A 22855-nucleotide genomic window follows, 5' to 3' on the forward strand; every position below is an offset into this window, starting at 1 on the left:
CGAGAGAGGCAGGGCCCTTTCAAGTGGAAAACAACAGAGTCACCATGTTCCCGGACTACACGTTTGAGACTCAGCGACTCAGGGCAAACTTCCTGTCCCTCAAACGGGAGCTCCGCCAGGAAGGCATCAAGTATTCCCTGTTGTTTCCTGCCAAGCTAAGAGTGGTGGTGGATGAGAAGTCTTTATTCTTCACGACTTCCGCGGACGCATGGGACTGGTGGGACACTTATAAGGCAGGAACGGACGGTGCTAAGGCCAGGGAGGAAGAAGCTAAGGTGGAAAAGCCGATCAGGCAGTCCCAACGGATCAGAAGGAACCGCAAGAGGACCGGGAAACCTTCGATGTCGCAGACGGAGGCGGAGAGGCAGGCGGCCCTACAGGCGGTGGTGGACTTATCTAGAGCCGCCAGGACTCAGTCTGGGAAGGGTACGGATTCGGAGGCCCCGGGCACGGGCTCAGAGACAGGACAATCGGAATTTGGTGGAGCCCGGGGCCCTATTGTGACGCCGCAGACCTCGGGAGAGATACTGGAGGCGTGTTGAACTGGTATGGCGGAATGGACTCGCTGGTTGGACACCGGGGCGATGGACCCGCAGCAGTGGAAAGATATTGATTGAGGTTTTGGGGAGCTGTAATGTGGGGATTGTGGGGTGGAGCGCGCGGGGCTGATTTGTTGGAGGTCTTATAGCATTGAGCCGCGCCTTACTGGCCCCTAAGGTCATCGCAGTGGGGACTGCGAATATTACCACCTTTCCTTGAGGGGTGGTCGGGAGTGTTGGTTTGGATGGGGGTACTTCCAGTTGCGGGGGGGCCTGTCCTGGGGGGGTGGGAGTTGCGAGCAGTTGGGGTTGCTCAGGGGGTTGTAGTTGTTGGAGGGGTTTGGCTTCCTGTTTGGAGAGGGTGGGGGGGGGGGCCCGTGGTCGCGGGACTTATACGAACACTGTTCTTTGCTGTGGGGTCCGGTTGTGTAGGGGGGAATGGCTAGTACTGGAGCGTTGAAATGTGTGACCTGGAACGTGCGGGGTATGCAATCCATGACGCGCAGACATAAGGTTCAGGCGTACCTCAAGCGTAGGGGGGTTCACATAGCGTTTTTGCAGGAGACGCACCTCAACAAGCAGGAAGGGGCGGCTCTACAAAGGCGCTGGAGGGGGCAATTATTCTATACGACATTTTCAGCATTTGCGAGGGGGACATTGATTTGGATACGGGCGGGGGTCCCCTTCCAGGTCTCGAAGTCGTCGATAGACCCAGAGGGCAGATATGTGGCGGTGGAAGGAAGGCTGAGAGGCAGGATGATTTCTCTCTGTAATGTGTATGCTCCTAATGTAGATCTGCCCGCTTTCTTGTCTAACATCTCGGGCAAATTGGCGGGTTATTTGGCAGGGCCGGTCCTCTTGGGAGGGGACTTCAACTCAGTTGAGGATGTGCTACTAGATAGGTCCCATCCCCCGCTGCGCGCGTCCCCAGCACATAGGATCGCCAAGCGTAGATCAGAATGGCAGGAGAGCTGGGCCCTCACGGATGCATGGAGGGCGTTGCACCCCACCACCAGGGACTACTCCTTTCACTCGCACCTGCATGATTTACATGTGAGGCTGGATGCGTTTCTTTGTTCGGAATGTGTGCTCCCCGCGGTGGGAGGGGCGGAATACTTGGCCAGGACGATATCGGACCACAACCCCTTGTTGATGTCTCTGGAATGGATGGTGACTGTTAACTGCGTGCCAACATGGCGCCTGCAACCTGACACCCTGGACGACTTGTTGTTCAGGGAGGCCCTGAGTGAACGTATTGAGAGGTATTTTGAGGAGAACAGTGGCTCGGCTTCCACGAGGGCGGTTGAATGGGATGCTTTCAAGGTGGTGGTGCGGGGACACTGTATTGGGCACACGGCAGGGGCGCGGAAGACACTGTTGGATGACTTGGACAAGGCTGAGACACGGCTGAGGGATCTTGAGAAGAGGCGCCCGAATCACCCTGAACTGCAGGAGGGGCTTAGCGGGGCGCGGGAGGGGCTGGCGGTGGAGCTGGAGCGGCTGCGTAGCTTCGACCACAAGGCGTACGTGACGAGGGCGCATGCGGAAGGCGGGGGCGATGTTGGCTTGGCTTGCTAACCCTATCCGGGGGGGAGGGCCGATCATGAGGATCCAGGAGCCAGGGGAGGAGCCTTGCCACTCCCAACCCGGGATCCTGAACAAGTTTCGAGCTTATTATGAAGGGCTCTATCTGAGTGGTGATACGGGAGGGACGGAGGAGCTTGAGGAGTTCTTAGACGGGCTAGAGTTGCCGCGAGTGGAGGACTCGGAGGCAGAAGAGTTAGGGCGGCCCATCTCCCTAGGAGAAATAGGTTGTGCTATAAAACAGATGGCTAGAAACAAGACCCCGGGCCTTGACGGTCTACCGATCGAATTTTATAGCAAATACCTAGAACATCTTGCTCCGCGGCTGCGCGAGGTATACAATGAGGCGCAGGAGAAGGGCCGACTCCCGGGCTCTATGTGCGAGGCCCTTATGATCCCACTTTTGAAGCCGGGCAGGGAGGGTGCGGCGCTGTCCTCGTATCGCCCGTTGTCTATGTTGACGACGGACTACAAGATCCTCAGTAAAATTCTGGCCAACAGATTACTAGTGCACATGACGGGCCTGGTTCATGGTGACCAGTGCGGTTTCATACCGACGCGCAATACCACTCATAACATCCGTAGACTTACGAGACTGATGGGTGCGGACTGGCCAGACACCGTCTCCCCATTTGTCCTGTCCATCGACATTGAGAAGGCATTTGACAGCCTCGAATGGGGATACCTGTATGAGGTGATGCGTCGCTTCGGGTTGGGAGACGGATATATACAGTGGACCAAGGTCCTCTATACTGAGGCGGTAGCAAGGGTCCGGGTGGGCGCACTGATCTCAAGACAATACCCGATTAGGCGTGGCACTAGACAGGGTTGTTCCCTTTCTCCGCTACTGTTTGCGTTGGCAATGGAACCCTTTGCTGCGGTAGCCAGGCTGGGCCGCCACTACGCAGGCTTGCCTTTTAGGGGGAGGCCACACCTCATCTCCCTATATGCGGATGACTTGTTGATGTTTTTGGCCGGCGCCGAACTTCAGGGGGCGCGGAGGCTACTGGAGCAGTTCGGTAGGTTATCGGGCCTGAGGGTCAACTGGCCTAAATCCTGTCTGTTTCCCCTGAGGCCGGGAGAGCAGTGCCCACTCACCGCTCAGGAACTCCGGTGGGAGCCGCGCTGCCTACATTATCTAGGGGTTTATGTTTACCACGCCCCGTCCGACCTGCTGGATGGCAACATAATTCGCTGTATTAACGCCCTGCGTGGATCTATGGACTTCTGGGCGACTCTACCGCTCTCCCTGGCTGGTAGAATTTCCCTGCTTAAAATGATAGCCCTGCCCAGGCTTTTGTATTATTTTAGGACACTGCCGGTATGGATCCCGAGTTCGGTTTTCAAACGCCTGAGGTCACTGACTATAGCGTTCCTGTGGGGCACGGGTAGGAGACGCATAGCGCTCGACACGCTGTTACGCCCCAAAGATGAGGGAGGTATGGCAGTGCCGGACTTCGAAGGATATTACCTCGCCGCGCAGCTGCAGACTTTTACTCAGGAGGTGGCGAGAGTTTATAGAGGTCCCGAGGACGCGAGAGCCGAAGGCACCCCGCGACACGTTCTGGCTTATATTACGCTGCACCAGAAACTCCGAGTGGGAGACCTGACGGTCGAGGAACAGACTTTCCGGTTATGTTGGGACCGGGCCCGTAAGCGGGCGGGTGTCCGCCTTATGTATGCCCCCGAAATACCGCTGGGAATGATCACTGCCCTCCCACATGGAGGTGATTGGTCACGCTTGCTAGGATGGGAGGAGGCGGGAGTGCACGTGCTGGGTGACCTCTACGAAGATGGGGTGTTGCTGCCGTTTCGGGACCTGCAGGAGAGATTTGACCTACCGAGGGGTGACTACCTGCTGCACGCGGCAGTCACGGGCGCCATGCGAGCCCACTGGGGGGAAGGGCTGCAGGAACCAGGCACCTCGATGGCTTGCCAGTACGCCATGATGGCGGCGGGAACCTTTAAGGCCGTCACGTGCCTGTACTCGAGGATGCAGCGGGAGGCCTTGCAACCTTTGGCAGCCCTGAAGACCAAGTGGGAGCTGGACCTCCAGGTGGAGATACCAGACACGACCTGGGGCCAACTGCTGAGGAGGGCGCGCAAGAGCTCGAGGAATGCCAGGTTCCAATTGATCCACTTTTATGTTATCCACAGGGCATACCTCACGCCCGGGAAAATCCAACAGTACTTCGGGGCGACCGACGCTGCTTGTCCCAGATGTAATACAGCGGGGGCCGATCTATGTCATATGCTATGGGATTGCCCCTCTTTAGGCGACTATTGGCAGGAAGTTGGGCGGGCCCTTAACGGCGCGACGGACAGGGATATCCAGTATACTAAAGCAGTTGGCATCCTTCACTGGTTCCCACATACACCTAGAAATACGATGTCAAGTAAATTTATAGATTTAGGGCTTATCTTGGCCAAGCGGGAGATCACACGAAATTGGAAGTCCAGAGTGGGGCCCACGTATAAAAGATGGTATGGGGAGTGTCTGAGATGGGCAGCGTGTGATAGTACCCTACGGTACCAGATGGCTTGGAGGTCGAATGACGAGAAAGCACTGGAAAGGGCGACTGCATGGGAGGTGATGGTGCAGGCGCCCAGGGAAGTGGACGGTGAGGGGCAGGAAGGCGAGAGCGAACTAGCTGGAGCAGACCCCAACACTATACAGGAGAACACACCTTAGCGATTGTTTGCTTCCTCCTACAACACACCGGGCACTAATACATGGTTACTCAAGCGCAGCGCGACCACGGGGGAGGGCGGGTGGGAAGCTGGTTTGGAGGGATGTTGGGGTACCGAAATTGGGGGAGGGGGAGGGGCGTAAATCACAAAAGCATTCCAGGGTTATGTGCAAAATAAAGAGGTCAGACAATGTAAGAAGTACGGGACCAGAACGGAACTGAAGCCACCCGCGTCAAGAGCGGGGTGATCCCTCCGGATGAAGATCGAATGTCTTCAATCGAATCGGTTCATGTCATGCTAATTTATTTTTTGCTGAATATATTGTCTGTACATTTATAATGGTGATGCAATAAAAATGATGTTAAAATAAAATAAATGTCTTCCACCTTTGCAACAAAGAAGGATATGATTGAGTCACTCAAAGCTTGATGACTTTCGATCTTTTTTTGAGACTTGAATGTTTGATAGTTTTTTGTCATGGTAAATAGCTCCTTGGTCGAGTTTTTGCCATTTTTATTTGGTGAGTAATGTAGGCTGATTTTTTCTTTACAAATGGATGTGGAAGATATTTGAGAACTCATATAAAATTTGTCTTAATTTGAGCGTTCTAGAGCATTAGGGCATTATATTCACAAATGTTTATTTTGTTACTTTTTCTGTTCTCTCCATTTCCGCTTTTGCTTCCTATAGGCCTGTTTACATTCTCTCAGTTTGTCCGAGAGCCAGGGCTGTGGCAAAGAGGCTTTCCGGTTCGTTGTGATTTTTGCTGGGACTAGCTGTCCAATAGCCAGATCTAGCCAGGAGAGGTAGTTGCTGGTGGTGTGATCAAGGCTTGTGGAGGGGGTCAGTGTAGAGGTCATAATAATCTCTGCTAAGTTAGTGGAGTCTATTTTGTGCCATGGATGAATTTTTCTTGATTTAGGTGGGACTGCGTGCTTCGCAGGAAGGGCTGCAATTTTGATTTTAAACATCACTAAATGATGATCCGGCCATGTATGTGGAAAGACAGGAAATTAGGAACAAGGGTATCATATGGACATAAACTGACATCAGACATAAACGACTATATATTGACAATATGCATGGTACGAAAAATATATATATATATTTATTTTATTTGGACACAGTCTTAAAAATTTTTTTTTCTTCTTTTTTCATGTATATATGATATGTGGTCTATAAATACATAATATTGTACACATTTGTTATTTGGAATCAACTGCGAAGAGTTAATCTGAAAACATGGCTAGAAATTATTGGTAGCATTACCAATAATTTCTAGCCATGCTTTCAGATTAAGATTTAGTATATTTTTTGCACTTTTTTGATTAACTCTTTATTGTACAATGAATGATAACATACTGTGACCTAAAAGGAGAAAAAAAAACTATAAATTGTATATCAAAATATTCGCAGTTGATTCCAAATAACAAATGTGTACAATATTCTGTATTTATAGACCACATATCATATATACATGAAAAAAGAAGTAAAAAACATTTTTAAGACTGTTTCCAAATAAAATAAATATATATATATTTTTTGTACCATGCATATTGTCAATATATAGTCGTTTATGTCTGATGTCAGTTTATGTCTATGTGATACCCTTGTTCCTAATTTCCTGTCTTTCCAAATAATATAGATATCCCGAATTAGGAACTGTAGTCGGGGATACCCCCTTCTTTTCACACACCGACCATGTATGTGGCAATGAGTCAATAAAAGATAGCAAGCTATTGTCGGAAAATATAAAAAAATATTTCAATAATAACCCCTTGGACGCGGCCGCGATTCTGCGCCCTTTGCGGCGCTTTTAATAAGTGGGCGGGTTCATGACGGCCCCCAGCCGTCATCAGCACACGCCCACCGCAGTGCATGACGGACGGGGGCCGTCATCAGCATAGAAGGGGTTAATCGTTTTTAAAAACAACATGATCCAAACGATTACCTCCTAGCAGCATCATTGCAGTGATGCAGGGTGAAGGGTTACTGGGTACATTTTCTTGTGTGTTTAAACTGTGGCCTCCTCGCATATGTTGCTTGACAGTGGTACCTCTTTGTTAGCAATCAAATGGAATCAGACGGGGCATGTGGCTGGCAGGGAAACAGTCCATCATCAAAGTCTTTGTTGTGTGGAAGGCAGTACTAAAAAGAAAATCAACCTGAACTGTTTCTCCCGTGCAGACTGCAGCAGCAATCACATGCAAACCACGAACCACGTTATAGAAACACTGGACTGATTAAAAAACATGGGACAAATCCATATGCATTTTTTTTTGCTGGCTGTGTAATACTGAACAGAGAAAACGATATTTGTAACAGGATGAATATAAAAGAAAGAGAATTCACATTTTTTTTTCATAATAAGAAGTGGAACACGTATGTTCTTCACTTTTCCTATGTGAAAGATAAGACTATAGGACTCGTTTAGACTTTAACAGACAGAGTACATCGTCAAAGGTGGTGGATGTCCCGTCGTCTGCTGCATTATAAGTGCATTACAGCCGATGTCACTCTAAATGTGGCGGGCAGGACATCTGACAAGTCGTACTGAGTACTTTGTCTGCCAAGCTCTAAATATAGCTGTAAGTGAGAGGCAAAATTACTTCAGGATTCACAAAGTGCGTTCTAGCCCCCCTGCTGTTCGCCCTGTTTTTAGCTGACCTACCCCAAGTATTAAGAGATGTCAGAGGGGCGAACCCGAAGTTGGGAGGAAGGCACATATCGTGCCTCCTTTATGCCGATGACCTAGTAATAATGGATCAAACGGAGATAGGCCTCCAGAGAAAACTCAATAGGTTTAAAGATTACTGTACGAGTAAAAAACTAGTGGTAAATATGGATAAAACCAAAATAGTATGTTTTGGGAGAAGTGTAAAAAAGGGTTCCAAAGACAACCAGTAACCAAAGACCCTTTTTATGTTGCCCGGCGGTATCGCCTCTATGACCCACCAATGTTAATCAATGAAGAAGCAGGCGCTGGAGACTGGAAGGCAGGAAACGAGGATTTTATTCTCTCCGGAGGAGAACACATCAATTCAGACAGCAAGTATCGTCACGAGGTGCTCTAACCACATCTCTGAGGCCTGGCCTCTTATACTAGGGTTTATGACCTTTATTGCACATAACACATTCTCGCAACACGTCGATAGTTGAAAGAACATCCTCGGAATCTCCCCTTCAGGCCCGTTCCCACATACATTTACAGTCGGATTCCCCACCCCGGTCACAACAGGTGATGGTTGCCGCACAGCAGGGCATTCCGCCGATTCACGGAATGCATGGGGTTGATCGGATCTCATAGGGTGGGGGCTTTGATCGGTTCGTGGGTCTTTTGATGGGGAGGGGAAGCTTCCTACTGTACGGGGTAATAAACAGTATCCGCAGGGCCAGGTGGCGGCCTGGGAACAAGGAAGACAAACGGGGACACAGGAAAAAGGGGTTTGCATCAAAAGGATCTGAGGCCATGAAAGGAATGAGGGGAGGTGTCGCGCTGGGAACAGGATGGGATTCCGTGGTGAGGCTGCGCTGAAGGGGTTTATGACCCAAAGCATGAGAGAGCGGGGGTTGTCAGTGTGCGGGGGGGAATGCTTGCGAGGCTAAGAGAGAGAGAGAGAGAGACGCGCTGGCTATCAGCGAGGGGCAGGGAGGCCATTGTGTTCAAAATGGCTGCCGCTTACGCGCACGAATGGGCTTGAAAAGGGGCAAGATGGCGCCGATAATGTTCACCAAGTTTGCTTTAATTTTCCACAGTCCTCCCTTTAACATTTCCAAGACATCTTGCTGGCCTATTTCCTATCTATACCGATATGCAGCGATCATAAGTAAGGGAGAAGGGACTTAGGCAAAAGAACTGTACATAAACATCACATTATAAACATCGTATTGAAAAATCCCATCATCTAGTGGGCGGGTTCATCGTTAAGTTGTTTGCAGAAAAAAAGTCATCGTAATGCAATATCAGACTAGAATTACGTAGCGAGGGCGTTGGGTACAGATCATTGATACTTATAGTCATTTGGAATAAGAACTGGTAAGTTATTATATAAGTAAGTCCTTTTTGCATTCGGCGGGTGCATAGTTAGTCCAATGGTGATTGGGAGAGAAAGGAGATACAGTAAAAATATCAGAGTTCTCGTTGTCTTTTGTCGTCTTCTGTTGGCACTGTTAAGTATCTGGATTACAACTCGGTCTGTCAACAGGAATGTTCATGTGGATCGAGTCGTTGGAGGTCTGCGGGCAGGGGTACATTTCGTTTTGTTTCGCCAGACCTCATAGGAGAAATGCGTTATGGTTTTGGAGCAGGTGCACCTTCTTCCGTAATGCAGAGCATAGATTTGCAATGGAAAATGCAATTGTTCCAGAATTGTGAGATCTGTTTGTTTCTTGAGTCTGTGTGGTGGGCATTTCCTGTTGCTTCCATCATCTTCGAGGAGTTCAGCAGCGGGTAGAACCACATACTTCGTTCATCTTCTCTTTAGAGGCGACCCTTGGTGGAGTTCTAGGTCACCGTTCTAAGATTAACATAGTTCGTGGTCTACTTAGTCGGAGCTCCCTCCCTTCTGACGCAGGGAGTACTCTTCTCTGGGTAGCTCAGTAGGATTTGGAGGAACTTGGGAGTTCGGGTGGAAAGGTGCGGGTGTGAACAGTCCTTATGGTAGGTCGGAGGAGGAGGGGATGGAGCAAGGCCAAGTCGGGAACAGATCAGGGGGGCGGAGAGTTTGCGACAGGCGGGTCCGTAACCACGTTCAGAGAGCGGGGACTTTTTGGCACACGTTGATCATAGAGCAGGGGCTTCAGGTCAGCCCTTTCCTTAGCTTTGTCTGAAACAGTGCCCCGTCCTGCGACTCCTCACTGCTGTGGTCTCGCCTCGGCCTCCATCGTTGATGTTCCACAATCCGCAGTCAGGCCGCGTGCTCCCACATCCGGTCTCTTTCTCCTCCGACAGTGATACCCTTAAATGAGTTTTGAAAAGACAGTCTTTAGAGATATTGCAGAAGAAGGTAATTACATAAGTCTATTTTTCTCCCAACACCAAGCAACTGGGGTAAGCACTCGCTACATTCGAGATTTTTGCGGCTAACGTATAAACAATTGATGATGGGTTTGCCGGATTCCTTACAACCTCCTTTTGTTGGCTAATTCTTTGGCGCTTTGATGATTATTACGTTCATTTGTAATAGGTACGAGGTCTGGTACTCATTTATTGCATACGTCTATTATAGTAGATGTCAGTTCTTCTGGTAGAGACCCATTTCCCTAGTACGAGTCTTGCAAGGCCAGGCTGGCCTTCAGGGCCTTGTATTTTACAAAAAAGTGCAACGTGCTATTCACCACAGTCTGATAGGCATCCTTCTGAGGGGTGAACATAGGCTAAACAAGTCTGCATTACATAAAAACATCTTATTTTCAACAAGGCTTACTGCAACAAGTTCTTTCGATTTTCGATCTAATTTTCAACTTCGCACACACCTTTCTAACTTTCTATATAAATCCTCGCAACCTGGTTACTACAAAAACTCGGGGGGGGGGGGGGGTTTGCGATAATTAGTAAACTTATCCTCGGGGAAGGTGGGATCTTATGGAAAACAATTGGGAACACAGTGAATTAGAGCAGGGGACGTTTTTCAGGCTCTCGTTCAGGGCAGCTGACACCAAACTGGGGGCATTTTGGGAGGACGGGGGTGTCTTGATCATATCTTACTGTTTGGGGTATGGGGACAATTTGGAATGGGGATGGTCGCATTACCACAGACATATTTTATCATAGAAGCCACTGACAAATAGTTCCCTGGCTGTGGGTCAAATTTAGGGAACCTCAGTCGTCTTACCTGTCCCTTTCCTAATGGCCAATTTAAATTTCATTCATATTTAGCAGAAAAGGAGAGGTAGTAACGTGGTACCGATACAATTTTATTTAGGACAAATTTGTGCAAATACTTGTGGTATTTGGGGCCAATCGAGAGGTGCACCAGGTTCGTCAATTAGGTGCCAGTCGCTAGGAAGAGGGAAAGTGTGGAGGGGTGAAAGAGTGAGAGAGAGAGAGAGAGAGAGAGAGAGAGAGAGAGAGGGAGAGAGAGAGAGAGAGGGAGAGAGAGAGAGACAATAGGCCAAACAGTACACGTGGGACATGGAGAATGACCGTGTATTGTTTGGGCTATTCAGTGCGTTACCCAACGTTAGACGTTTCGGGTCTGTGTTAGGATGTAGAAAGCATGCAGTTTTGGGACAGAAGAGCATTAGATCAGGTACAAAAAGGTCGTGCATTGGGTAGGGCGTCCTTTTTGTGTCGTCTTGCAGCGCTAGTCCGTTTTCATGCATCGGGCGTGGCGTGGTTCCAGATCCCTTACGACACTCTAAATCGGGATTCTAATGTAACCTGCAGAGGGAAAAAGGAGGGAAAGGGGGAGGTGGGGGGACAACATTCGAACACATCAAATGTACGGGCACGAAAGTCCTTTACTTACCGCATACTCGTACTTATCTCTTCGGGATATAATCCCTTAGGGTTTTGGTTTCCGAAAGTCAAGGGGGCGGGCAATGTGATAGGTGGTTCATGGGGAGGTTCGAGGATGGCATTAAGGATCGTGTGTAGAGAAACGCTTAAAAAGGAATCAGAGGTGCCTAGCGTGAGGTACCCGGTTTTGTAGATGTATCCGGCCTTCGGGATCCTTAAATCATTCTCAAAGCTGTGAGGTTCTAAGGCATATCAGTTCTTCGTTTAACCCGGTACCTTAGTACCTTCGACCACCATATCTTAATAACATTTTATCAATCACCCCGCTTTACTTTACCCATTCTCAGAAGTCGAGGTCCTTCTTCATACGTTAGTTCCTGAGCTTAGTCGCATATTTTGGAGGCAACGTACCATACCTGGGATCCGATCATCAATCCGGGGCCGAACAACCATTTCTCGGATAACCTTGAAAAAAAGAGCAGAACGGTTGCGCACAGAAAAACCCTCCCACCGATACCCGTATTTACAAAAGTATGCGATGCCTATTCACAGTTTTTAAGACTTTTATTTGCATAATCATTCAGTACGTAAAATGTGAGAGCACAATCATAATTTGGCCTGACATGTCGTCGATGGAAGCACATACAGTAGGGGGTTATTTCGTAGCACAAGAACATGTAGAAAAAGGCCTAATTTATTATTTGCAAGTAACTAAAAACATTTCATTGCATGACGAGGGAATCGGGGGCATTTTAGTTCATAAATGGAAACACAGTCAAGCTCATTTGAATCACATTTCCTAGATGTAAACCATGGGTGTGCATCATAAGCGACGTTATGAACCAGTTACAATAAATATCAAAAATAAATCGTTCATTGAAATCAACATTTTTACGGAACCCCTTCTCAAACGTTCGCCAAGTGAACCCTCCTCCCTTTCCCATTGAATGCACAATGGTTCGTATATATATATCTTAGTACATCAAGTTTCATTAGTTAAGGAACACCACGAGGCGTCCGTTAGTTTCCATTGATACCGGCGCCATTTTGGGCGAGGCTGGTTTAGTCCGGAAGTAGCACCAGAGGAAAAAATATCCTCGACGATTGGCGGTTGGACCAGGGTCCCTTTCGGCAGTTCAAAAGAAAACTGTGCTAACAGAGGGGCTGGTGGTGTGGACCGTCAATCAAGAGAGGGAGGGGGTAGAGTCTTTCTTACCGGGTCATGTTGATGTTCAGCCGGAACTTACTCGAGTTCGTTAGCCCATAATGTTCCTGGGTGGTTCAGACGGAAGCTGAAGCAGACACGAGAGCACCGCCATCTTGTTGCTGTGCCGTGGTTATTTCATTTGAGATCAATGCAGCTGTTCCTCACCGGAAGCCTGAAGGGGCTGAGGGCTCTTGGGACTTTGGTAGAATCTTCAAAGTCGAGGGGACGTTTGTCGATGGTGGGGGCTTGCGCCCAGGTGGGCAAGTGCCCGAGTTGCAATTTCGGACAAAGTTACTCCAGCGGCCTAGACCCGCCTTTTGAGGGCCCAGACGCCATTTTGAGACCCTGTGGCAGCCACCTTCGTCGTATCCATCAGGAGTGGAAGAAACTTCTTGTGATGGCGAAGGACAGAGCATCATGCTGCTGGAGCAGGACATTTTGGTTCGGGGCGCCAGGGTGCAGCAGTGGAGCCTTCATCTGGGGAGGTGAGGGAGGCTCGTCCGTGCCGCCTTCCTCTCCCGGCGCATCCTACGCCGTCCCTTTGAATCAGGGGCGCACATGATGACCACCCTACACCCCTGATTCCGACTCTTGGGGGACCATTGTACATCCGGTGCTCCGTAAATATGCCCTTCGGACATTGTATGTCCTGTACTATGCAAGTATACCAGTCGGGCATTGTATGTCCTGTGTTGCGGAAATATACCAGCCGGGCATTATATTTCCTGTGCAGCGTAGGTATATGGCCGTCGCCCGGCTGGAGGACATCGGGGCCGGACCAGGGCAGGGAAGCCTCCTACCTGTGGAGGTGGAAGAGGCTCGTCCGCGTCGCCTCTTCCTCCCTGCCCACCCTGCATCCGTTCGATGGAGGAATTCGTGATGGCCGGACCAGGAGATACAAGGGAGGGGGTCATTTTCATCCGCCCCCTCCCTACTCGCGGCCCGGGGGACGCCATCCCTGGAAGGGTAGTATGGAAAGACCATTTCATTGCCTGCTTGGTGGAGCCTCCAGGACCTTCTCGCCAGCGATCTCTTTTTGGCCCATGGTTGCTGGCAGGCCCCGCCCCACACGTGCTATGTGTTTCGGATGGGCGGAACCATCGAACTGTTACATTGGAGGACTTCCGGAGTGAGCATAATATGTTTTGTATTTTTCCTATTAGTAAAGTTTGTTTTAGAGAGAGTTCTACTAGTTATTCTATTTACCGTTAGTTGTGTGTTTTCTTTACCGTAATTAAATCCTAAGTTATATAATAGATGCTTGGCTTCCTTGAGTCTTTCCTCTAACGGGGGTTGTTTACACTGGTCTGTAATTGTGTTTGCTTTTCAGAGTGGGGGAGCAACAGAGAGCAATCAGTCCCAGAACTCTAACATGTCGTTAAAATTGGTCTGACGAAATCTGTGCCATCGAGCATAATCAAACGGGGTGGTTCTATCTGTCCTGTCCGCACTAGTCTGATTGGTTTTTATTTCGCGTCTTTTCCCTTTCTGTCGGCCTGTCCCTTCTGTCGACCCTCCGTTCTTACCTATGCTCTGCAAAGTCGGGCATTGGGCTTTCCAGTGCCCGAGGCATTTACAGAAAGCACATTGGTTCTGTTTTAAATCTATTCGTCCTGTGCGCAGTGTCGTGGGATTACCTTCGGGTCGTTGTGTCCCGGGGTTGACTTGTCGGCACATCCCTCTACACCGTTCTCTTTCCATGTCTACTCCTCGGGACTGTGCCATCGCTGGCCCTTCCCTTTGCCTACTAGACGTTTGGAGGGTTGTCCGTCGTGTCCCTTCACCTTTTCTGAATTCGTCGCCTTCCCTTCGTCGCGTGGCTTCTTTGCGCCACATACCGAGACTATCGAGCATAATAGGTGTTGTTTCATTCCTACGAAGGGCTATTTCTACCGTTTCTATTTTGTCAAGATCAAAGGATCCTCTCAGTGGCCACTGACTTTCTCGATCCTTTTTCGTATATTTATGCCACAGCTCACTATAGGCTATAGCGATCAATCCATGCTTCATGAACATGTCCTTATTAGGGGTGCCTTCCAGCGGAGCCGGATGGTTCATCTCTAATAAGCGGTCCGGGCTAAACAGGCTACTAACCAGTGGGGAGAAGACAGGCATGACGGATCACAATGGGATAATAGTCAGCACTACCTATCTTATCACTGCGCGCAAAGACTAGACAGAATATTTCTATTCTACGTTGTTTGCACGTAGTGAATACCTCATGAACCAATCTTGAGCAATCAATGTTAGGTCAAAAATAAAAAATCAATATGGTCAATGGGGAGAATAAGAAGGCTCGCAAAGGTTCGCGTCACCTACCCTTTCACTATCTGTAAAGAGGGGACCTATTTTTCCCTGTTTGCAGACAGAGAATCTCCAGAAAACAATCTATAACAGTTAATCAATGGGGGGAAGGGGCAATTGTTCAGTGGGGGAGAAAGATAGGTCCGACGGGTGCGTACCTATCCTTCGCTGTTTATAAAGGGAGAGCCTGTTGTTTCTCCGTTTGTAGACAGTGAATCTCCAATAAATTAACAAAAAGTAATACTAGTATTTTCTCAACAATTATCAATCACTTTCAATTATCTATCACTTTCGCAATTCGTCGTGTTTACACGACCTTACCCGGACCGCATGGACAGTTTCTTGTCTTCCGAATCCAGCGCCCGATCGTCCTCTTTTCTTCGTACTTCTCGTGGCACTCCTGATGATTCCCAGTCAGGACCGCAGATCACTCGAGAGAGGTCTGTTCGGAACCAGTGAAGTTCGGATGATCGGCTGTCAGACGAGGGTCTATCGGACAGGGTACCTTCCGATCGTTGCAGTCGTTCACTCTGTCGTCAGGACCTCTCCCACTGGATCCACGAGTCGCTGATGGGCCCCACGTTTGGGACGCCAATTGTAAAAAAGGGTTCCAAAGACAACCAGTAACCAAAGACCCTTTTTATGTTGCCCGGCGGTATCGCCTCTATGACCCACCAATGTTAATCAATGAAGAAGCAGGCGCTGGAGACTGGAAGGCAGGAAACGAGGATTTTATTCTCTCCGGAGGAGAACACATCAATTCAGACAGCAAGTATCGTCACGAGGTGCTCTAACCACATCTCTGAGGCCTGGCCTCTTATACTAGGGTTTATGACCTTTATTGCACATAACACATTCTCGCAACACGTCGATAGTTGAAAGAACATCCTCGGAATCTCCCCTTCAGGCCCGTTCCCACATACATTTACAGTCGGATTCCCCACCCCGGTCACAACAGGTGATGGTTGCCGCACAGCAGGGCATTCCACCGATTCACGGAATGCATGGGGTTGATCGGATCTCATAGGGTGGGGGCTTTGATCGGTTCGTGGGTCTTTTGATGGGGAGGGGAAGCTTCCTACTGTACGGGGTAATAAACAGTATCCGCAGGGCCAGGTGGCGGCCTGGGAACAAGGAAGACAAACGGGGACACAGGAAAAAGGGGTTTGCATCAAAAGGATCTGAGGCCATGAAAGGAATGAGGGGAGGTGTCGCGCTGGGAACAGGATGGGATTCCGTGGTGAGGCTGCGCTGAAGGGGTTTATGACCCAAAGCATGAGAGAGCGGGGGTTGTCAGTGTGCGGGGGGGAATGCTTGCGAGGCTAAGAGAGAGAGAGAGAGAGACGCGCTGGCTATCAGCGAGGGGCAGGGAGGCCATGGTGTTCAAAATGGCTGCCGCTTACGCGCACGAATGGGCTTGAAAAGGGGCAAGATGGCGCCGATAATGTTCACCAAGTTTGTTTTAATTTTCCACAGAAGGAAAGTGAAGTTCTCGTGGTATCTTGGCACAACCTTGCTTGAGAGGGTGACCAACTATAGATATTTGGAAATGTGGTTCTCAGGTAACCTGAAATGGCATACACACCTGCAAGCATTAAAAATAAGGGCACTGGCATCGTTCAAAGGCCTAAAAAGCTTTAATAACACCTATGGTGAAAGGTCAGATAGACCGGTCTTAAAAGCTTATCAAGCAATGGTCCCCCCACAATTTCTGTATGGAGCCGAGGTTACTTATCTCAGTGGCAAGACCTCCTGGGATAGTGAAGAGGGAAATATATTAAAAAGCTTATTCGCTCTGCCAAAATCCTCTATGGTGCAGGCAGCACGACTGAAGCTGGGCATAACCTCCTGGGCTATTACAGTTTGTATGAGCCTTGTACACTTCTGGCAATGGTTGGGAGTAGGGGAAATTGCTAAAATCTCCCAATGGGCTAAGGAGGAAATTATCAATAGTTAGCTCCCCTGGGCAAAAGAGGTAAGAGCCTCAATAAGCAAGGCTTATGGGGTGCTAGATTTGAAGGTATGTTTGCCGCAAGACCCCATAATATTTGGGAAAAAAGAATTAAAGACTCAGGGGGTCAATATGTCCCGTAGTTATGACCGGGAATACCTTGCTCAAAAGACCTCGGTAGCACACATGAAAGTGGCTTGGGAGAGCAGTCAACACTTCCCTTACGTGGACCGGTTACCCAGCCATAGTCTGAGGCGAGAAGTCCTGAAAATGCGAATTGGCATAAACCCATGCTATGCAAATAACGGGGTTCGAAATTTAATGATAGGAAGTAATGGGAAATGCACTTGCACTTTAGGAACCACCTGTGATATGTCACATATTTTATTAGATTTTACGAGATTTTTAGACTTTCGAAAGGAGTTTTTATGTCCGATTTTTAAAAAATATAAGATTACGCACAGAATGCAAGCTGCCACTCTTTTGGTGGAAATGGAGACTTTAGATATAGCCTGCGCGTTGGGGAAATATATGAATAAAGTTAGGTGGTTCCTCAAATGCGCAGAAGAACATGTATAGTGTAGCCCTTATCCCTGAATAAAGGTAGAGATACTAAGGGACAATAGTAGTAAAAACTGTATTCTGAAGAAGGTATATATAGGAAATTTTAGCGATTTTAACAAATAAATGTTATAATACTCCGTTTTAAAAGGAACAAGAGAAGTTAATTTCAAGTATCTTGAGGTTTAATTGTGGTTTTAATATTATCTTGTTATGCTGCTGCTCTTTTTCTTGTTGAATATTACCATGTTTTGCTGTTGTCCTTTCTCTTATCACGGAATGTGGAATGTACTTTTAAGGTTTTAACAAATCAAATAAAGTTTTGTTTGACTGACTGACACAAAGTCACATATGGCCGTCAGCCTACGTTTATGGATGGAAATAGCTCCATTTACTCCTGTCAGAAATCCACACAAGGATATCAGATTGCCATATATAGGTTACTAGTACGAATAGTACACCACAACTGTATACAAGTTTACAGTAGTCAATCCTCATATGGGGTTGTGGGGTGGGCGGATCAAGGCGTGGTTTGCCTTGAGAGCCTGTGAAATCCCACAAATCTGTGATGGGAATTGTATACAAACTCATTTAACGCCATTTTTCTTCTTAAAATGTATTCTTGAAATAGAATTCAAGTGGTAACATCGCTATAATTCATTTATGTTGATAATATCGGTGCTACACATGGTCGTAAAACGTGTCTCCTGCATCTATACCTAGGTGTAAAATCTATTTGTATTATGAACGAAACCAAAATCTGTTTGCACAAGCAGCAAAATAAATGTGTAATGTTTCCTTATTTCTTCTCAGGTGATAATTGAGACTACATCACTATCTAATTATTGATTTATATACTTAAACTATAACTCCTCCTATTGAAATTTGAACTATGGTGGTAAGTGAGTAAGAGGAACCAATATTAGGCCAAGCAGCCTAACTAGTATGTCACTCTGAGCTTTCTGTTGGGCAGCAGTGGCAGGCACAGGTAAGCGCAGTAGGGGAAGGGAAGGGCAAGGCAGGGGGGAAGCTGACAGACGACGGAATAGGTGTTATTTATTTATTTGATTATATCTATTCCGTCGTCTGTCGAATTCCCCCCACTCCCACCCCGCCCGCCCCGCTGTGCTTACCTGTGCCGGCCACCGCTGCTCTTGGGTAGCATTATGCCAATCCATTGATTCTCACTCACATTTTTCCATTTGAACCGTTAGTTTGCCTTCACCGCAAGGGTGTGGTAAATTCTCAAATGTTTCTTGGGAGAAAACCCCCAGTGCATCAACAGCACATATTTTTAATTTTCCGAAAAAAACCTTCCACTTTGTGACTTTGTCTTCAGAAATGTTTTTGAAGTGCTGACTGGTCTGCTACTAACACTGCATCGCAGGCAAGCCCTTACTCTTTTTTTTTAACAAAATGGCTCCCACCATAGAGTTGTGAGTTGTGTTGCAGACAAATGCATGTTCGGATAGTGAGAAATCTCGACTTGGAGTCTGACAGTTGGCGGAAGGGGCGCCAGCCGTTTGACTGCCAGATCACCAAACTCTAAATGAAGCCCTAAGAATCTTTCATTTGTTGGACTCTGTAAACACTTCTGTGTCCAATAAGATTCAAGACAAATGAACAAAAAACAACTTACCTCTGGTCATTACAATTCCTGCAAGGGCTTTGTGACACGTGTGCATGGAAGTCATATTTTCTGTTAGTTGCTGGAACTTCTGCGTGACCAGCTGATAGACAGAATCTGCAAAATCCTGAAAATACAAAAATATTCAATATCTAAATTAGAATCCTACAGTCAAAGTAATGGTGTCAAAGCCTTATCAAACATTCATTAGCTAAATGAATTGTATCAGTGCCGATGTCAAAGTACAGGATCTCAGGGATGCAAAACTGCAAAGAGTACAGTAAAATTGATTTGCATATCCTGCTGCTGCTTTGTGCAGTCAGATGCAAAGGTATGAGTCAATAACTAAGAAGTTGGCTACAATCACTCATTATGTGTACTGGATGGCATTTCCAAAGTTTATGGAGTACAAAATACATGTTACATATATGTGTTGTTATTTTCTAAACATGACGTGACTCATTATAAAAAGTAGATTTAGGAACATTTATAAACAGAAGTTTAAATCCCTGCTGGTGTTTGTTCAAACTGAAAGCACACATTCAAAGGCTACAAACCAAGCAAATGTTAACTTTTGCAACACCCTGTGCACAGCTCAACCACCACCTATCATGGTATCAGAAGGCCACCCTTACTTAGAGCCACATCCGCCATGTTTTTTCTTAACCAGGGAGACAATGCATAGCATGGCAGTACATGACAGGAAACTCCTCTGTTTTTCTTTATGAATAAGTCTGACTGTCTCTCATGCCTTCATGGCATTGCAGAGTGTTGCAAGTTTTGTCAGTTTTCACCGTCTTGTGGGAGAAAACATTTATGACAGAGCCGCTTACTCTAGCTGTGCAGCAGCGGCCGTATCTTACCATGAGTTTATCATGAGTGAAACTTAGCTAGACTCATGCACAGTAAAAGTTCAAAGAAATGAATAGTGGCAGGTGAAAAATCGCGAGGGACTAAATGGGCAGAGTCATTTGCTACAGCATAATTGAGTGTTTTTTCAGTTTTTTAATGTTATCTTGAGTCTCATCGCAACAGCTAACTACAAATATATATTCATATTTAGCTACGAAAACGTTACCTTTTTAAAACTATGGAGCTGTTAAGCGACTGAGAAGATGGGTAGGCAGACTAAACAGATATGGAACTGCAATGCTGTACCTATGCAAATATCTATCTCTTTCACAATTTTAATCGCCTTTCAAAATATATTATGTCTCAAGTTAACTGAAAACCTATACCTTCCTTCACATTTTTAACCCTCAGATTTCATGCATGCCTTAACATCCCTATGCACATTTATTTCAATCTGCTCTTCCTGAAAGGCTTTAAATCAACAGCTCATATTTCACTTTAAGGCTGCTGCTGGAAGTACATTCTTCTCTCTGCCGTTCAGAATGTTTTACTGAAATGGATGTAGAAGATATTTGAGAAATCATAGAAAATGTGTCTTCATTTTAGTTTTCTATAGCAATAACCCTACTTTCTATGACAAAAAGAACCCTCTTATTTTGTTAATTTCCAAAGAAAATGCTTGCGGTTTTACAGATTTTAATCCATCAAGTTGGCTTCAGGTATGCTTCATTCTTGTCATGAATCCGGAATGTTAGCTCTCCAGTTATTTATTAGAACTCTGTTGTGATTCAGTTGATTACTAGGGAGTTAACTGACAGACTGCTGCTAGTGTTGGAAGTACGTTTCTTTTCACATTTCAGAATGTTTTACTGAAATGAATGAGGAAGATATTTGAGAAACCATTGAAAATGTGTCATCATTTTAGCTTTTCAGAGTGCTAACCATAATTTCTATTAAAAGAATAATACCTTCATGTTGTTGATTTCTTAAGAAAATGATTTATGGTTCATAGGTTTCATTTCATCCAGATGGCTTTAGGTATGCCACATATTGTTCATAATTACGGAACGTTAGTGATCTATTTGTTCATTAGAACACTGTGGCATGGTGCAGTAGAACACTGGGGAAACTAGGGTAAGTCAGATACACATTATAAATTAACCTATGCTCACCCTCTGGTAGCTTGGCACAGAGCAGGCAGACTTAACGTAAGAGGCAATGTGTAAAGTATTTGTGCAAGACTTCAAACAGTAACACAGTGAAAACACCACAAAACGACTCCGCACTAGTATAGAAAAATAGATCATATTATGATTTTATAAATAAAACAAGACCAAAATGACAAACATCAAATAAGTAGGAGTCAAAATATGAATTTTTTAAAGAATAAAAGTAAAAAATAGCACTTGCAAACAATGAGTGCCTATAGGTTTATCTGGTCGCATTGAACCGGGACAAAGTCCAGAGTTCAGACCTACTGCGATGGAGTGCAGGCCGGGTACATGCACCACGCAAGGTCCCCTGAACAAAAGTACCTTGATCATAAAACCAACAGCGAGATGTGGGCTGCAGCCGAGTGATGCATCGGTGTCAATCCCACAGTCGATGTGATGCTCTGATTTTTTCCATGTAATGATGGTGATGATGTGGTTCCGAAGACCAGGTGCCGGTTCAGAAAAGCATTAGTTCCAAAGCTGATGCACCTGAGTTTCTCCACACAGTTGAGGAGATGCAGCGGATGCAGCGATCATCTCTCTGCAGGGGTGCTGATGGGGTGGTTCCGATGAGTCAGGTCTGATGGTGATGTGCTGGTTCCAAGACTGATGCGCTGGTTCTCTTCTTCTAACAGCTGCCAAGCATCGATTCTGCTCAAGGAGCAGAGGATGCATTAGTTCCACTCGAGCAAGCACCTGGATCCCCTTCTTATGGAGCAGGCACCTGATAAGTGGGTAAGACTTTGAGATCCCTGAGTCTTAAAACAGGAGGCACATCAGTATGCCCTTGGACATCACTCTGGGTTCAAGTAAGTTAGTCCAGATTTTCCTCAGCTGGGAAGAGGGTAGCAGGCAGCAGAGTAAAACAGCAGAAAAGCAGTTCTTCCAGAGCAGCAGTACAGTAGAGTGTCAGTCTTTGGAGCAGCACAACACTCCTTCCTACTGGCAGAGTTCTTTGCAGGTCCAGTAGTGTCTGATTTGGTGGGTTCAGAGACACAGTATTTATAAATAGTTGTGCCTTGGAAGTGTAGATGACTTCAAAGAGGGGCTTTGTAGTGCACAGAGGTTCCCCTCCTAGCTCATCAGCTCTCAGGATGTGGATGGCCAATCAGTCACACCTATTCTCCCTTTGTGTGTGGCTGTACAGGGGGAATGTACAAAAAGTCCAGCTGTCACCCACCCCAGACATGCATTGGAGACACATTGCTGGCACACAGGGATAAGAGCAGAAAAGTTCAATCTTGGCATGTGGAATTTTTAAAAGGGTAGTGATCATCTTAACCAGTAAAGAAGATTTATCATTACCATTCCAGTGATATGAAACATGACAGAGCTACTCCTTCTCAACAGGAATTACAGTCTATAAGTGTAATAAGGAATTCTCAATGTTAACCTATGAGAGGGGTAGGCCTCACATCAGTAAAAACAAATTTCGGTATTTTTCACAACCAGAACATGTAAAACTTAAAAGAACATGTCCTAACTTTTAATTACGCATCACCCGGTCCTATGGGTTACTTAGGGCCTACCTAAGGGGTGACCCATATGTAATAAAAGGAGAGTTTAAGGCTTGGCAAGGTCATTTAAATGCCAAGTCGACATAGCAATGTAAACTGCACACACAGGCTGTGCAGTGGCAGGCCTGAGACATATTTAAAGTGCTACTTGTGGCGGTGGCACAATCACTGCTGTAGGCTCACTAGTAGCATTTAATTTACAGGCCCTGGGCACATGCAGTGTATGCTACTAAGGACTTATAGGTAAATTAAATATTCCAAACAGGTGGATAGATCAACCAAACTATGGGGGTCATTACGATTGCGGTTTTTCCGCATCCTCGGGGCCGGCGGAAGCCACCGCCGGCC

General features: G+C 46.9%; 1 protein-coding gene across 1 annotated transcript in view; it reads right to left on the bottom strand.

Moving 5' to 3' along the window:
- ADARB2 (adenosine deaminase RNA specific B2 (inactive)) overlaps positions 1-22855 on the bottom strand; it is a 529461-nt gene that overhangs the window by 260826 nt on the left and 245780 nt on the right. The window contains exon 4 of the mRNA XM_086939814.1: positions 18937-19051. Coding sequence (XP_086795940.1) covers positions 18937-19051 — 115 coding nt within the window. The remainder of the gene's footprint in view (positions 1-18936; positions 19052-22855) is intronic.

Source organism: Lissotriton vulgaris, chromosome 10 (genome assembly GCF_964263255.1).
Source record: "Lissotriton vulgaris chromosome 10, aLisVul1.2, whole genome shotgun sequence".
Classification (NCBI taxonomy): Eukaryota; Metazoa; Chordata; class Amphibia; order Caudata; family Salamandridae; genus Lissotriton; species Lissotriton vulgaris.